This window comes from Lipophrys pholis, assembly GCF_963383615.2.
Source record: "Lipophrys pholis genome assembly, chromosome: 5".
NCBI classification, from domain to species: Eukaryota; Metazoa; Chordata; class Actinopteri; order Blenniiformes; family Blenniidae; genus Lipophrys; species Lipophrys pholis.
The window spans coordinates 11,477,128-11,494,542 of record NC_137628.1 but is presented as its reverse complement, the minus strand read 5'-3'; the positions used below and the strand labels follow the sequence as shown (position 1 = coordinate 11,494,542).

The following is a 17,415-nucleotide window of genomic DNA, read 5'->3' as shown; positions in this document are numbered from 1 at the left end:
AATAACAATCCAACTTGGGCTGACCATACGAATGTCCGTGTACTGTCATTGTTAATGTTTATAGCGTATTGTTCTCTGCTGCATGTGTGTGGGGTTTCATTACAAAAACAAACACAGCACCAACCCATGGCCTGGCATATATAACTACGTTGTTTTTAGTATTTTAACATCATTTTCAAATGTTGCAGTGCACTTTTCTGAAACAAAAACTCAAAAGCAATGCGTTTTCACCTGAAAGGTTGTGTAAATTGGGCCATAAAGATATGACACTGAACCCACTGAACATCATAGTCACTGTGATCGGAACTTCTTCAGGTGCACTGAAGAATGTTCAGTGTACCAGTGTCAAAGTTAATGCATTAGGTTTTGCGGTTAATAATTTGTGGTTAAATTAATTAATTTACATTGAAATTGAAGCGCTAAACTCGGCGCACCAGTTCAAAATAGTGATTGTTGTTTTGCAGCTGGGACGACAGTGATAACCATGATGTGAAATCTTTACGCTTCAGACAAGATGAAACCAAAACTCACCACATTCAGTTTCTGAAGAGCTCGAAAGTTCAGCTTCTGCTGCCGTCTCCTCCTCCTCCTCCTCTTCCTCCTCCTCCTCCTCCTCCTCCTCTTCGTCCTCATCGTCCTCCTCTTGCTCCCCATCCTCTTCGTCCAGCTCCAGCTCCGTACTGCCCTGGACTTCCTCGCTGTCCGGGCCGTCCTGCCCCGTCTCCGCCTCCTGCGCCTCCTCGGTCCTGAAGTTGTGTCCTGGTGCGGCGCCCGGCTCCCCCCCTTTGCTCAGGGAGTAGTTGTGCTCCTCACTGCAGTGCTCCAGAGCCTGCCCTGCTGCTGCCGCCGCCACCACCTCCTCCTCCTCCTGCGCCACCTGATACACCTCCACCGTGCGTTCCCCAGCCATCCCTCCATCCTGTCCCTCCCCCCCTCCTGTCGCTCTTCCTGCAACACACAACTCCCTCCCCGTTGTCGTGGCAACAGAGATGCGCTGCTGCTCCTTCCCTGCGGCGACCTCTTGAACTTCCAGGGTGACGGGGGGAGATGCGGCGTGCCTGCTCCTCTTCCTCCTCTCCTCCTCCTCCTCCTGCTCCTCCCGGCTCCTCCCCCAGCGGCCCATCAGGACGGCCTCCTCGGAGCAGGCCAGCAGCTCCCCGCCCACCCCGAGGCCCAGCTTGGTGTAACGAGCCATCTCGTCCAGCGAGGACACGTCCCAGCGCTCCGGGTGCAGGTCCTCGCCCAGGCCTCCGTCATCCACCAGGTCGCTTAGCAACTCAAAGGGCCGTTTCCGTGGCGATGCTGGGGAGCCCAGCATCAGGAGCACGCTCTGGAAAAGGGACAGAGGTACTGATAGGTGCACGTGGACTCTCATGACCAGCAGCCTTTTCTAGTACAACAAGCTCTTCACCATAGTATTCCTACCCTCAACATGATGAAAAAAAATCTGTTCATGAATTGTGCACATTTTTTTTTTTTTTTAATTTAGGCCCCGTTTACACAGCAACGTTTCAAGTGAAAACGCATCATTTTCCACTGAGATGAAATAAGATTTTAAAAACTTTAACCTTTTCAAAAAGTAGCATTTTCAGGCTCTGAGGCTCTGAGCGCCACTGTCGCGTAAACGGACACACAAAATGCAACGGATGCTGACTGTTTTCACTTGAAAATGTCCCGTAAACGAGGCCTTAGTTTATCACACACAAAACCTCTCAACACCTCAGCAGTGCAACCTGACTTTGCACCTGGCAGTGTGCTAAAATCTGTCTTACTCACAGAAAAATATCACTGCTTTTCGTCATTGACCTGTTAATTGATTCAGTGACACCTGAAAAAACTCGACCCCGGGAGACAAAGTAAGGCGTGACAATTAGCGCATTATCATAAAAAAAACTTCAGAACTTCTTATCTAAATAATGAAATACCAATAAAGGAATATAACATGATAGCATGTTAATGTGGACTATATAACGGGCAAATTTATTGAATGCAGGTATTTAAAACTATTTCTGCAACACAAAACTCCTAATTAAACCTTTGTGACTGGTTGAAGTACTGATATTAAAGTTACTCTACCAGAAAGAAATTGTAAAATATACTTCCCATAAAATGTATCACTTCTGCACAGAGAATAAACCACTGCATGAAAAAAAGACCGTTACCACTCATTCCCAACCCACAGTTGCCCAAATCGAGCCCACCAACATTTCACTGCTGCTAACACTGTGTTTTAACAATGCTCCAGAGTGACAATAAAGGACTATTCTATTTTATTCTATGTTTGCAAACAAACCGGAATTTGTAGCCATCAACTGTTTCGCTAACTGACGTCATCTTGGAAAAGCTGCGCACATGGGTCTCTTGGATATCAAAGATGGTGTCGCGGCAGCTCCAGCAAAGATATCAACATTTGATCAATTCAGTCCGAAAAAAAAACAAAACAGACTTTGTCGAAGAAAGAGTCTTCAAGTCACGAGAATAGTCCTAAATGTTGTGAAAATGATCGGCGATCGCTATTCCAGTTGAATCGAGATCTCACGAGATCGAGTGTACAAACAGAATCGTGAGCACCCAATGCCTCGGGAAAGATCGGAAGTTTCTGTGGTGCTAAGTCGTCAACAAACACGGGCATATTCCGCAAAATCTAAATGCTGGAAACATGTGTTTGAACTGTATTTTTGTGTAATGATGAGTTTTCTTCAGAAAAGTATTGACAACATTTTAGAGATATACATCAACAACTAAAACTGGGTCCTAAGTATTTTCATTTTTCCTGTGTGGATTCTGGTAGAGTAACTATACAGGGGCGGGGTCAATGTGGGAACAACCACCAGGGGGAGCCATTTCAGGGTGTGTGCTCTCACCTGGTCGTACTCCGTCCTGCCCCCCTGTGGCGACATGGCCAGAGGGTAGGGGCTCAGCAGACCCCGGTGCCCCCCGTAGGCCTCGCCGAACGCAGGCTCCATCCCATTCATACCCGGCTGTAAATACACACACACACACACACACACATTATGTTTTCATGCTCTATAGGAACAATACTTTGACTTCCATTCGTTCCTTGTAGACTCCTTCAGCAAAAACTACTACACTCAATAAACCACCTTGGCTGACCATAAAACATACTGAAATACAACAAAATAGCCTAAAACACACCAAAACACTCTAAAATATGTCAAGGACCACACACACACACACACACACACACACACACACACACACACACACACGGATAGAGACAAACATGCACACAAAATGAGAAACACACGTGCAAACAGAAAAACACACGCAAGGAGAAAGACAGATACACTTACACAAGGACACAGACACGAACAGACACACACACACACAAGGACAAAGACAGACACACATCACCTCCTGATGTGCCCTTCACTCATTATATCTGTGTGTGTGTGTGTGTGTGTGTGTGTGTGTGTGTGTGTGTGTGTGTGTGTGTGTGTGTGTGTGTGTGTGTGTGTGTGTGTGTGTGTGTGTGTGTGTGTGTTCCTCCTTCACCTGAGGCATGCCCGAGGCAGGAAGGTGTCAGGTCGTGGTCACAACGTGAAGTTCACCGAGTTCTGCTGCAGCAAAAGAAAAACAACCCAGAATAAATACAGAAAGATCAGAAACTGAAAGGAAGAGGAAGTGAAAATGTTTCTTACCGAAGCTAGACTGCTGACGGGGTCAAGAGGTCAAGCGCTCTTCACATGTCGCGGTCCTGCGGAGATCGTTCTCTCAGCCTGAATTGGAGAAGAGAAAACCATCAAAGCAGGAACGTAAACAAAACCATAAAGCTGACAGACGTATAAAGACCTGCTACGTTCAAGAATAATGTGCACATTGTCACAGTCTGGCTCTTACGAAGCACTCTTGTTATCGCAGTGCAAGTTGTTGAGTTTGGACGATAAGAGGAGACGACAGCGGAATGAAACGCGGGTCACAAACGCAACATTTCTTTAAAGGAGGGCAAATGCTTCGCACCAGCGAACCGTGGATTTCAGCCACGCGTTCCCCGTTTATTGTGCCATGTCTTCTCTCACACTCCGACTTTAGTGAAGTGAAACATTAAGGAGCTTCTTTATAGTCTGCTGGGCCACGGGGGCTATTGTTAAATATGCCTTCTATTAATACATCCGCTTATTTGACATGAAACGATGTTGAAGCCGCCACAAATGTAGGACACATCACATCCTGAAAGCGTCCTGCCGACGGCATTTAAAGCAGCGAATGCAAAAGCTTTCATGAAGGTGCGCTTTTCTATTGTGTGGAAGATGTAATCGGGTGGCATTTGGAGAATAACGCTTTCCGAACAGGATGAAATGAAGCAAGAACAAGCTGGACAGATGAGCGAGGATGGAACAAAACAGACGACAACTAAAAGTAAACATTCCTCAGATTACTGAACAGGCATAACACAGGTACAGAGTTTTAAAATCAATACAAGGATACAAAATCGCCACAAACAGTTATGAAACAACGTTACAAAACACAGAATGAATCCCCACAGAGAGGAAAAGTTTGTATGCATCAGCATAAATATACAGCAAATATTTGTATTCTACAGAAATGTTCAATATGCATCTATTATAATATATGGCAATAAAAAACAATCATATCGATGCAAAAAACACAAAAAGACATTTCAACAACAATGAAAAGATGCAAAATGTCCACAACAGGGTACAAAACAACCACAAAGAGACACAAAATGTCCACAATGTGATGCAGAACAAATTTTAAAAAATATAAAGAGATACAAACTGACATAAAACAACCATTCCGGGACATTAAAGAATTACAATGAGAAAACATAATGTCAAAATATTTAAAGTCTAAATCACCATCAGTCTGAAACCATAGGTCTGCACTACCAAGTTGGGATCAACATGCCCAGGTTATCTCCCCGTTATCGGGATTGACAAACCCAGACATTCACAATCCCCGATAAGCAGGTTATCAACTTGATCATTTAACCCAGGCTTTTCCCATCTTGATCAGTGCGCGTTCACAATAAAGGGGAGGGGCTTGCAGCGTCTGGCCCATCGTGGAGCAACAACATGGAGAAACCCTGCAGAGCATCTTACGTAATGGAGGAGCAGACAATAATTCTCCAAAAATATGAAGAATTCAAATAAATCAACCAGACCAAAACCAACATGGTTGCTGCAGCCAAAGGCCAGATAGGAATGCTGCTGAAAATTGCTGGCTTTGTTAATGCGTAACTTTGTGAGATTATAAAATATAAATTCATCCGACAATATAAACTGACAGCAGTCAATTTCACTTCATTAAACGTACAGACATGTCGGGCAGAGCTTCCTCACTGTTCTTCCTTTAGTTTAGCTCCGCCCCTGTGTGAGCAAGTTTTGTGTTGGAATATCAATTCGTCAATGTGACGGCATGAGAAGGTGTGTGTTCCTTAAATTCATGTTTCTGACCATTATTATTAACCTCATTATTACAGATGCTACTCTTGTTAGTAAACGGACTTGAGAACAAGTCAAGAACAAAAAGATACTTCAAAGCTGAAATCTAAAATAAGCTGGTTTTTAGCAACAATAGCAATACACCTCCAATGACCACACCTCAACAACAACACACCCACAGATTCATCCAGTTTTATTTGTTATTATAGAAAATGTGCAATTAAGGCATTTCTAGTGAAAATGCATTGGTTTTTGCATTTTGGTTTCACAATAGTTTCACATTTGCACTGTAACGTTTTGAAAATGATGTTTGTTTACACGGAAACAGCAGAAACACTGAAAACACTGTAGTTAACATTTTGGGCATTTAATTGGCCCTGTTAGTTGCTTCTGTAATGAAACCCCACACTCACAGAGAACAATCCATTCTAAACATTAACAATGGGAGTACACAGACATTCGTATCGACAGACGACCAAGTTGGACTGTTATTACGGAGACTGTCAACTATAAAACTACCAAGTCCCAGGAAAAAATATAGACGGGAAGACATGAACACTTTGGAGGCCGCCCTTGTTGTTATTGTCCATCTGCTGAGCATGTGCAGAAGAACCATTTACTACAGCCGTGGTGCTCATGCGCAGTAGCAGCTTGCAGAAAGTTGCATTTTCCCATTTCCATGGAGACGGAGTCACAGCATTTCCACAAAGTTGCGCTTCCATGGAAATGTAGTTGGGGCATTTTTGAAAAATTGCGTTTTCCTGATTCTACGTAAAGGGAGTCAGAGCGTTTTTCACAAAGTTGCGTTTTCAGTGGCTCCGAGCACCATTGTCGTGTTTGCGAACACCCAAAACACAACGGAAGATTTTGTGTGTTTACTTGAAAACGTTGTGTTAACGGGACCTAAACCTGAAACGCACTGGGTCAGGGGTCTTTCCACACGCCGAGAGCCTCTTTTACTCCACATGTTCAAACTCGCCGAATAATTCAGTTTTCCTCCATCACAGTGTGGAGCGCGGAGAACGGAGGGGGGGGGGGGGGGGGGGGGGTGCTGAACGTTAGCTGAATGGAAACTACGTGAGGTGAGAGAGCTTCGCTGAGTCAATGTAACTGTATCACAGCTGCCAAGAGGAGGAGGAAGGGGGGGGGGGGGGGGGGGGGGGGGTGTTCGTGGGGTCATTTTTTTCGCCGAGTGGCGTTTGTTGCTTATTAGAAAAGCAGGCTCGGAGGAGAAAGGTGTTGTTCATTATTTCGTCCAATGAGAAGGCAGACATCCCGACAGAGGATTCTGCTAGTAATATTAATGCTGCTGTGGGGTTTTTTTTGTGAGTCAAATGAGAGGAAGTGTTTGTATTTGATGTGGGACTATTTTCAGTCAGTGATACATGCAGCGCAAGACAAAATTAACTACAGAGCGCATTTACAATAATGAAGAAAATGTCACAGAGTGCAGCCGAGTGATGTGTTTTTAATTATGTTTAAGCAACAATGAAGCTCTGTGGCACAGAGGGAGGGAATACACACACGAGCTGCCTTCTTAGGATGATTTATTGTCGGGTTTGATCTTTTTTTCTATGAATAAAACAAACCCGGCTTTTCTCTTACACCTCGCTACCGTGTCCGGCCAGTTGGTTTTGCCTGCCGGGCCGATCCGGCTGCTATCGCTTTAACCGAAACACCGACTCGGCGAGGAGACGAGCGGAGGCCAGAGATGGCGACATGATGAAACACCGAGCAACATTAACACGGATTCACACACACGCGCGCACACACACAGTGCAGACATAATGCAGATGTAGTGTTCAATACCTGTGGAAAAGCCAAACAGAGCAGCACACAGAGACCCCCGCCCCCCAATAGCTCAGCCACTGGAGAACAATGCCATGATATGTTCTCTGCGGATTGACCTCAGGCGCGCAAGAATGAGGAAATAAGGATCGGCTGGGCGGTTATGACACCGCCTTGGCACGCCACACGGAAAACTGGTATTTGGCACACGGAGCAAGCCAGCTACCAACATGGTGTGTACACAAACACTTGTCAGACACACACGCAGTTTTTCAAGTGGATGAGTTAACCGGTGGAACGATAATTTCCCCTCCCCAGAAAATATCCACACGTTTGTTGTGAAGTTGAGCGCGTTCGACACACAAAGAGTTCACCTGAAGGTTAAAGACGGTGGAGGTCAGCATTGAAACCAATACATTTGAATAAATAAATAAATACAGGCTATTGTGATAAATCAGACTTTTAGTAGAAGCTACGTCCACGCTAACAGTCAGACTACGAACACGCACTTGTTCACCTCTGAGACGCTCCGTTTGCCATTTCCTTTAATCTGCTCTGTGTGAGCACAGCGTCCGTCCAGGCATTTGCTGTATTTGCTGTACAAGGTAAATTTACACAGTGAGACCATGAACCTCACAGATTTCTATTTGAGTTGGGTCGCACGCCGCCCGATACGGGACCGAGGCGTGCCCTTCCCCTGCAACAGCAACACGACAATCATTATGTGCGGTTCATCGCAGGAGACGGTCCAAAGGTCTCCCTCTGCTGCTTGTAAAGAAATACACCCTGACAGGCAGAGTTCACTGTATGGCAACACGGAAAGCAAAAGCAAAAAAAATAAAAAAAGATTATCGTAAACCGCCACGGGTCAACACACAGCGGCTTCACGTTCAGCCGCCGATCCGTTTAGACCTCTGTAAACAAGCAGACCCCAGCAGCAGCAGCCGGGCTTATGTAACAGACACAGTGACGACGTATAGGAGAGCATCCGCAGAGCGGGGAGGTTACGGTTCAGCTGGTGCCTCACTAAACTTACTTCCTCTTTTTTTTCTGACCACAGAAGACCTTCTGACGTCTTTCCAGCCTCACAATACTAATACGTATGTCCACCTGCGGCGGCTGACTCGTCTATTAGTGTATTATTAATGCAGTCGACCAATTATCCTGCTCACTGTGTGGGCATAAAAAATGCAAACTAAAAAAATGAGCCCATACACTCGCAACAGCTTGTTATGCAACCGAGGGCAAAGTGTCCACAACAATCTGCACAAAAACGGTGCCACAGGGCCTCCAGGGTGAGTCCGGCACCTAGATATCAGGCCCCGTTTACACGATAGCGTTTCAAGTGAAAAGGCATGGTTTTGGCGTTTTTGTTATGAGAAGTTTCACGTTAACATGACAACGTTTGGAAAACGATGTCACGCTCTCAGCGTTTGCACCATTTACCCAGAAATGTTTTCAAAAAGTTGCATTTTTAGGGGACTCCGAGCAAGTTGTGGTTTGAACAGACAATCAAAGCGCAACTAATATTTTGTGTTTTCACTCGTTGTCGTGTAAACGACAACTGGGCTTTACCGGGTTTTATTATTTAATTTGGTTTGACACAAACAGAATCTCAAAAGCTTTTCACGTTCGACTCTGTCACGATTCAAATGTTTCTTCAAAGCTCTAACAGGCTGCACGTTGATCGATCGATCGATCAACATTTGCAGCATATGTACTGCAAAAGACAGATTAAACTTTAAACTTTCTGTTTGTATTCAACAGTGTTTGCAGGTGACAGAAGGCAAATATAATTTGAGAACGAACACATGTACAATATAGATGTGCTTCTGTTCTGGGGGTTAAACTCTCAGTGATGAATTTAAATGTAGTAGATTAAAAAAGCAGTAAAATACAAAGTAATTAATGGTTACAGTTCAGACTGAGGATGAGAGAAAAGGAATATCATTAATGATGGTTTTTTATCTTATGTTCTTTAGATATTTCTTGGATTGGTCCTACGTTTGTTGTTGGTTTTGTTGTTTGGGGGTTTTTGTTTGCGAGTTGCACACATTCGAAATTCTTCACAGAATTTATAGGATTGGCATGAATAAGTCAGCCTGGTACTTTCCTTGGTCAGTTAATGTGAACAGTATTTGTTGCCGTTTTCTGTCTTGAACCATGACCAGAAATAAACAATTCATTCATTCATTCATCTGTGATAAACAATTTTTCAGTGCTCTAAAAAAAAACTTACATTATATAATGTTAATCGTGACTGATCAAGATTAATTCAAAGCAATGCAGTCAAAGAAAGAAAACTGGTTTGATTATTACTTAGCTGGTGGCCCATGAAGCAAAATAGCCAAATGCACAGGGTGGCGTGGCCTCCGGGGGGCGCCACAAATTCGGGAAAAGATTCACTTTCGATATAATTATAATAATATTAAAAGTAGTAATTTCTATTAACTCTTAAAATGTAAATGCTCACACTGGTTCAAATGTACAGTGATGCCAATCTATATAACTACAAATGATAATATCATGTCAAACAATATGCTATAAACATTACCAGTGGTAAACCACGAAGTTGGATTGTTATTACGGTGACTCTCAACTATAAAAGTACCAAGTCCCCGGAGATTATGGACGGGGAGTCAAGGCACTCTGGAGGGAACATTGTTGTCGTTGTCCATCTACTCGTGCAGACGAACTATTCACTACAGCCGTGGTGAGCATGCGCCGCAGCAGCATTCAACAAACATTGTGCTTTCCTCTGTTTTCACTGAGGAGTCGGAGCGTTTTTAATATGTTTCCCCTTGGGAGCCACTTTCAAAAAGTTCTATTTTTAGTGACTCCGAGCACCGTTGTCGTGTAAACGGACGCCCAGAACACATCAAAGTTTTGAGTTTTCACTTGAAAATATCCCTCCAAAAATACTTCTAACAGAAGTGAAACAAGCCCGGGTCATGCTGATGTTAGATGTAGCAGGATAACATCAGCTTTAAATCCCCTTCAAAATCTTAAAACAAAATTGAAATTACATGCAAATCATATTATTTATGTAACTTAATCATTAGTTTACACACTGGTTCCATCGTCGAGCATCTTTTTATTAGTGTGTATAAAAAACATTGTAGCATTGACACAAACTTTCAATCTTTAAAAAATGTGATGTCTCGTGTTTGTTTCTTGATATTTACTGTGATGAACAGTTTCTACATGTAAATACTTGTTGGGGCAACATTTAATTTTAGGTCATGTGACACCACAGAATGCCAAAATAAAGTGGGTGCACAACTTCTTAGCCACATTATGACAAACACATGATATCCGTATGTCTTGATCATCACATCACTTAGTGCACCAGTTACCTTTAGTTTCTCCTTTAAAGTAAGAGTTGCAAACTCGTACTTCAGTAAATACGCGACCTAATTAATTTTGATTCTTAACTGTTTGTTAGCTTTAGCTGTTAACACGCTGGTATTTGTGGCGACTCGCTCCGGTTCTGTGAAGCAGAAGCCCCACCAGAGTTAAAAATCTTGTGATCTGAATAAACGTTGCCACAGTCTGAGCATGCGCACTTGCACTCCATTGCACGCAATACACACTGCATGGTGAGAGAGGGGCGAGCCCCACTCATGACCAGGAAGTTCAGTCCTCACACACTAATTTTGTGCAAATTAGGAGGACATTATATTCACAGACAAGAAAATATTGTGAATAATGTTGAAGAATTAATCACATACATTGCATGCAGTCCTTTCTGATAACACCAGGTGGGGCTCAGCGCCACCTGCCCCTAATGACCAGTTGCCCCTGGTGATGAAGCTGGACTGAATGAAACGATGAAACAAAAGTCAGTCCGTTTCTTTAATGGCACACTATGTTTTACAGTGTTTGTTTGTTTACAAGTCCTTGGTTACTTTCATTTAAAACATGTAGAAGATCCTAACTGGGATTTGTGGGGAAGTCAAGGTTGTTTTTATCTTTGCTTGAAAATGATTGATTCAAAGATTTTGTTGTTTTTCCAATCTGTGATGAAATCTAAAAAGTATGACTGTGGTTAAAATAGTACAATTCAGCCTAAATATGGCATTTTAAGAACAAATATAAAGCAAAGAAGATTGTTTTGTCCAGTGGAGTGCAATTTAAAACTTGCTTTAAGTTATTTCAAAATAAAAGCATTGCAACTTTACAGTACTTAATCTCATCTACAAAATGTGCCAAACACATGCGAGAGTGTTAATCCGGCAGTGTTAATCTGACCATTCGGAGCAAAGTGACCAGACAATGAACCTCCAGCAGCTGCAGGTCTGATCAGAAAAAAAAAAAAAAAAAAAAAAAGATGGAGGGATGATGGAGGAAGGGATGGAGGAGAGAGAGGCCGTGATGGCAGGGGAGTGTGGCCGAAAACAAGGAGCAGGAGGCGGGGGAGCAGCAGGAGGAGGAGAGGCTGTCTGGGAAGCCAATTATAGCTCCCCCCCTCCAAAAAAAAAAAAAAAAAAAAAAAAAAGAGAGAAAAAGAAGAAGAAGAAGAAGAACTGGAGCGGACAAAGCTGAGCTCCTAAATTAATTAAAACATAACACATAGTAGAAAAAAACAGGAAAGAGTGGGATATTTGGTATGAAACAGCCAAAAACGACCTGGATGCGCCCCCGCCTCTGCGTGTCCTTGGAGCTCAGATGGCCCCGATCAGCCGCCCCTTCGCCTCCGGAGCGCATCCACAACATCCTCTGGAAGGTAGCCTCCGAACCAGCCGCGGAGCCGCGAGGGAGGACGTGAAGGAGGACGTGAGAGGAGGACGTGCTACTCCTGCCGCCGCCGCTGGCCGCACAGCTGGATCCAGCAGCGGCGGAGAGCCGGAGCACCGCGAAGGGAAAAGGAAGGTGCCATGGTGGCAGCCAGCAGCGTGTCCCGCATGGCACCGCGCTCAAACACATCCAGCCAGCCTCGCAGTCCACACACACTCTCAATCTCCCTGCACTTTCACAAAACACACACACACACACACACACACAAATAAATAAAAGCTGCGATTCCTACCGAAAACACCATGCATCCAGCGCCGCGCTCCTCCGGAGTCTCCAGCCGAGACAACAGGGATCCTCTCTGCGCACAGACAACAATAAAAATGGGGCGCAGCTGGCACTGCCACCGGATGTCCAACATTAATTGTTAATACGGACTCTGATCGTGTGGATCCCCCACCCCCCTTCTCTCTCTGCAGATAGAAACGCATGAATCTTCTTCGCACTTTCTTTCTTTTCTTTTCTTTTTTTTAAAAACAATCTTCCTGTTAAACATTAAAGTTGTGTGGAATAAATGAAGGGATAACTTTGTCTGCTTGTTTTCCACCTGCAGGTGCTGCTGCGGATGTGGACAACTTACATTTACTTCCACCAGGCTTGGAAATAAAAAATAAAAAAAATGTAATCGAAAATGGTGGCTCGTACGCACGAAAACACGTTTATAAAACCATTATAAATAAATCGGATCGTGCGTGAGAGAAGAGGAGAAACTGGATTAAGGGACTAAATTTGTATAAAATTGGGGAATTATTGAATAAAAAGCGTAGTTGGATTTAAATAATTGTGCGTATTTGTTTGATAAGGATGAAATCCACGTGAAAGGAGCCGTTTTTAATCGCAAAAAGGATCAAACAAAGCCAAAAAAATCCCTCCTGTTGGTGTTGGGTTGTTTTCTGAAAGTGACCTCTCAGTGCGTTAAAATGTTTATTCGCGAGTTTTTTCTTCTTCTGCTTTATTTTTTAATACCTCAGCGCGTGTCCTCGGATGTCCCCTCACCGAGTGGAGGCGCCTCCGGTCCGAACCGGACCGGGGGGAAAATGTCGGCCTTGGCCTTTCCGGATGATGTTCCTCCCTCCGCACCATCCGCGAAGCGCCGCGCGGGAGGAGAGCGCGAGGAGAGCGCACTGACAGCGGCGGTTGCGGCGGAGGTGCACGAGGGCGGCGCACGGCGCGCTCCCGTCCCCGTTAAACAAACCCACCGCGAGACCCGCGACACACATGCAGGAAGTTAGTTTGCAGCTTTCTGCGCCGAGTGGCGGAGAAAAAGATGGTTGTAGGACAGTTTAACAGCCCTCCTCCTCCTCCTCCTCCTCCTCCTTTGGTGTAACGAGCCTTCTGTTTTGGATATGAAGGGGGGGCAACAACACCCCCCCACCACACACACACACACACACAAACACACACACACACACACACTCTAATGCTTTTTTTATTAAGAAACTTCTCGGGGCATTTACAGAGAGGAGTGGAGTTCCTCTTTGCGTATCAGCGCTGCTGTTGTTTTTGTTTTGTTGTTGTTGTTCCCGTGTAAACAAAAAGCGACAGAAGCAGCAGTGTGAGTGAGTGAGTGAGTGTATGTGTGTGTGTCTGAGTGTATGTTTCTGTGTGTGACTGACCTGCTAGAAATGGGAAGTGTGTCAGCTATGAAAACACTCGCGGTCCTCGGCGGAGGAATGAGTTCATCTGAGTTTACCAATAATCCCGAAGCGCGAGTCAGTGCGAGAGATTAGGACGGCATACTTCCGGTCGGGCCTTTCACAATATAATAGTGAGGAGCTTTACTCAATCTGACAATCCAAACATAGTTAGTTCCAAAGAACACCTCTGCTTAATAGTGACACCTTTCTCTTCATAATCTACTTTAATTTAGAATAGAATAGAATAAAATAGAAGAGAAGAGAAGAGAAGAGAAGAGAAGAGAAGAGAAGAGAAGAGAAGAGAAGAGAAGAGAAGAGAAGAGAAGAGAAGAGAAGAGAAGAGAAGAGAAATACTTTATTAATCCCTGGGGAAATTCTTGAAAAGAAACTAATGGACATGGCTGTCACATTCCGGAAGGCGCTCTATCCATCCACAGGGAGCAGCTTGAGGTTCAGTGTTTTTGCTCAAGGACACTTCGGCATATGGACAGTGATGATTGGGGATCAAACCTACAACCTTCCTATTGAAGGATGACCACTCTACCAGCCACAGCTGCCCCAAGTTTAGAACTTACATTTAAAATTTGGACAAACATCATCCATCAAACTGAAGTCAATGATAAATGGATTTCACTTTGCTATAAAGCGCGTTTCATGTTAATAACATCCACCACACACACACTCACACACCAGTGGAGGAGGCTGACATGCAAGGCACTCTGTCCACCCATTCAGAGCAGTTTGGCGTTCAGTGCCTTGCTCATGAACACTTTGACATGTGAACAGGAGGAGCTGGGGAATCGAACCTGCAACCCCCTGATTGAGAGTCGACCACTCCACCAACTGAGCACACTCGCCTCAGATGTGCATTTCACATCCAGTTAAAATGAAAATATATTTTCACGTTCATTCGGTTGAAATGGTTCAACCGAATATTTTTTTTACTTTGAAAATCCACCCACCTTTATTTGGAGGGCACGTAGAGGACTTCCAGCTTGACTGAAAACGGATCCGATGTTTTCGTACGACACGGCCGCGTCACAGGGGCGGGGTCACGCGACCCGTCTGTAAGGACACCAGGAGGACCCGGGCTGCCGAGCCACGGGCCTGCGCAGGGGTCCGCGCGCCGCCGCTGGAGCCTCCCCCTTATCTAACGGGGAGAAGCTGCCTCGGCTTGTTGTCTGGGATCAAAACCAGATCAGCAACGCGTTAGGAACAACCACAGAGAACCGGGAGAGGACCTGAAATCTCTAATCACTTAATGAATAAATATACAGCAAGATATATTTAATCAAATTGACTTAAAAAAAAAAAATGTTTTTAGTAAACCTAATAAACTTTAATGAAATGTTGAACAAACTGTTTTGCTCTCTTTACGTTCTAATATTTAAATGTAAAATGACACGAGCTCTCCTGAACTCATCACACTCCGGAATAAGTTTTCATCTAAAACATTTTATTCAAACAATCAAATAAATAGAGAGCTTTACATTCCATTTACATTGACTAATGAGCAAAAACAAAAAAACCTTTTGGTTTATTTCAAAGACTGATCGCATCATGTAAGACACGGTGGACATCGTATATTCCACTTAGACTCCAGTTTCTTGGTATCAAACCAAAATATGTGAATTTTATTAGTTATTTTATCATTATAATAATTTACATGGACGTCTTTTCTGTTGGACAAGTTTGAAATAATGTCTATTTTTGTATTCAAGTCTTTTGAAAGGAATACTGACTGCTGTGTGTTGTTTTATTGATATTTATATGTACACATAGTTTGACTGACCCCAACCAGGCCCAGTGACCTCTTGGTCAGGGGTCAAGCTCCGCCCCCTGAAGATTTCTAAATCTAAACTGAATGAGCTGAGAAAACATTTGTCAACTTTACAACAAGTATTGGTTTATTTCAAAGAATACTTCAGATATTCACCCTGAAGGTAATCCCAGATGTTAATTTTAAATAACAAAGCCAAAACATACAGTTTCAATGCGCTCCTTCTGCTGAAGCTCCACCCCCTGCAGCCCCCCCCCCCCCCCCCCCCCCAAAAAAAATGGGGAGACTTACAAATTTAAATCCAATCTGGAGCAGTGTGAACATTTGTATCGTTAATTATAAAACAAATCAGCTGATTAGCTTTGTATTTACATTTTGACCGAGCTTGAAAGGTGAGTTTTTTTCTTAATGCAGTATTTAATGAGCAAACAGGTGTGCGACCATCTGGAGCGCGTAGCATAGCATATATCTCTCTATGCACATTTATCACATTCATGAATCAATAATAATGACACAGAAAGCTTATATAAACAACTGATAAAAACAGTTGGGGGGGGGGGGGGGGGGTCAATTTGTCAGCATCATCATGTTCTTTGTCGTGTATTTCAAGAGTGCCGGGTAACTTTTTGTTATTTCAAAAATCCAAAATTCATATTTAATCCTCTTAATCCCAGACAGGTTGAACGTACCGAGCTCCCAGCTGCTCCTGTGCTACAATAAAGAAATCCAGCGTTATATAGGTCAAGCTGGTATAGCTGCTTGCATAAAGATTGTTAAATCTTAATGTTGTCTCAGTGGAAAGTAGGTTGTCATTGTGCGCGAGCACATCAAGGCACGTTTTATGAATATTACAGAGGATAAGCTGTGGAGTTTTTATCTGACAGTTAAAGCCCATTTGTGGCCTCCTGTAGGCTGTTTGCCACTGTGCGAATGTTTGCCCTTAAATAATGTCCATTAATATGGTATTAAACCAAAATGTAGGCCAAGGCGCGGCGGGAACAAGTATTCTCGTTCTGCTTCGCAGAATTATTACACACCATTATTTCATGTGTGCAGAAGATAATTATGTTTTAAAAATGACTGTTGGTTAATCATCCACAAATAAAGCACTGCCGCTTTATTCAAAACGCCTAAAAGATTTCACAGAGCGTTTACTCATCAATCAGTTTCCATGGCGAGGTGGCAGAGCTGTGGCGCTATTAATTTCTCCGTTGCTGAGATGTATAAATGAATATTTTGGATTAAATAGAGTATTATTCATAATCCAGCACTACAATGTCTGTCCCTCCAGGATTTATCTGCTTGTTTAAGTGTGATTATTGCAGAAAAAAAAGAAAATCTTTTTTTTCTGCCCATTTAAATGTCTGTGTAATTTGTAAGAGATTGTGGTGAAAAGATAAGAACTTTTTGTTCATTGGTTTGTAAAATGACTTATCTAATGGCATGCTAAGGTATGGAAACTGTTCAAAGTGAACAAGCTGCAAATGGTGTTGTTCTCATATTCTTATTTAGCTTAAAAAAACAAAAAACAAAGAATGTTGCTCCACCTGCCTTAAGATGCTGTGTACAGTCCAGTGCCGTAGTTAGTTTCCCAGGTCGGCTGGAGAAACTCTTATGCAGACGATGTTCACGTAGTATGTGTGCGTACCCCGGGCTCCACGGGATCGGACAAATATGTTGACATGCACAATATTTATGCAAAGTGCACGGGAGTATAATTTCAGTCTTTTATGATAAGCACATTGTGCATGTTGATATGACGATAAGGATAACTTTGAGATACACTGTGCAGCCACATTCTGGGACATGTCTCATTGTGCTTGTCCATTGACATGATTTCGACAACCTGGAAGCAGGTAAAGTCTTGGGCCTCAGTGTGATCTCTCGTGGGAAAGTTCAACATTGGACATTTTCAAATGAGAATGTAAAACTTCCGTTGCCTTTTGGGTGTCTATTTACATGACAATGGTGCTCAGAGCCACTGAAAATA

General features: G+C 43.5%; 1 protein-coding gene across 1 annotated transcript in view; it reads right to left on the bottom strand.

Moving 5' to 3' along the window:
- LOC308109857 (uncharacterized protein) overlaps positions 1-13,267 on the bottom strand; it is a 37,584-nt gene extending 24,317 nt beyond the window's left edge. The window contains exons 1-6 of the mRNA XM_080463668.1: positions 12,975-13,267; positions 12,244-12,309; positions 3,663-3,740; positions 3,517-3,581; positions 2,865-2,981; positions 532-1,330 (exon numbers count right to left, since the gene is read on the bottom strand). Coding sequence (XP_080319794.1) covers positions 532-1,330; positions 2,865-2,981; positions 3,517-3,525 — 925 coding nt within the window. The 5' untranslated portion in view covers positions 3,526-3,581; positions 3,663-3,740; positions 12,244-12,309; positions 12,975-13,267. The remainder of the gene's footprint in view (positions 1-531; positions 1,331-2,864; positions 2,982-3,516; positions 3,582-3,662; positions 3,741-12,243; positions 12,310-12,974) is intronic.
- Positions 13,268-17,415: the final 4,148 nt, after the last annotated feature.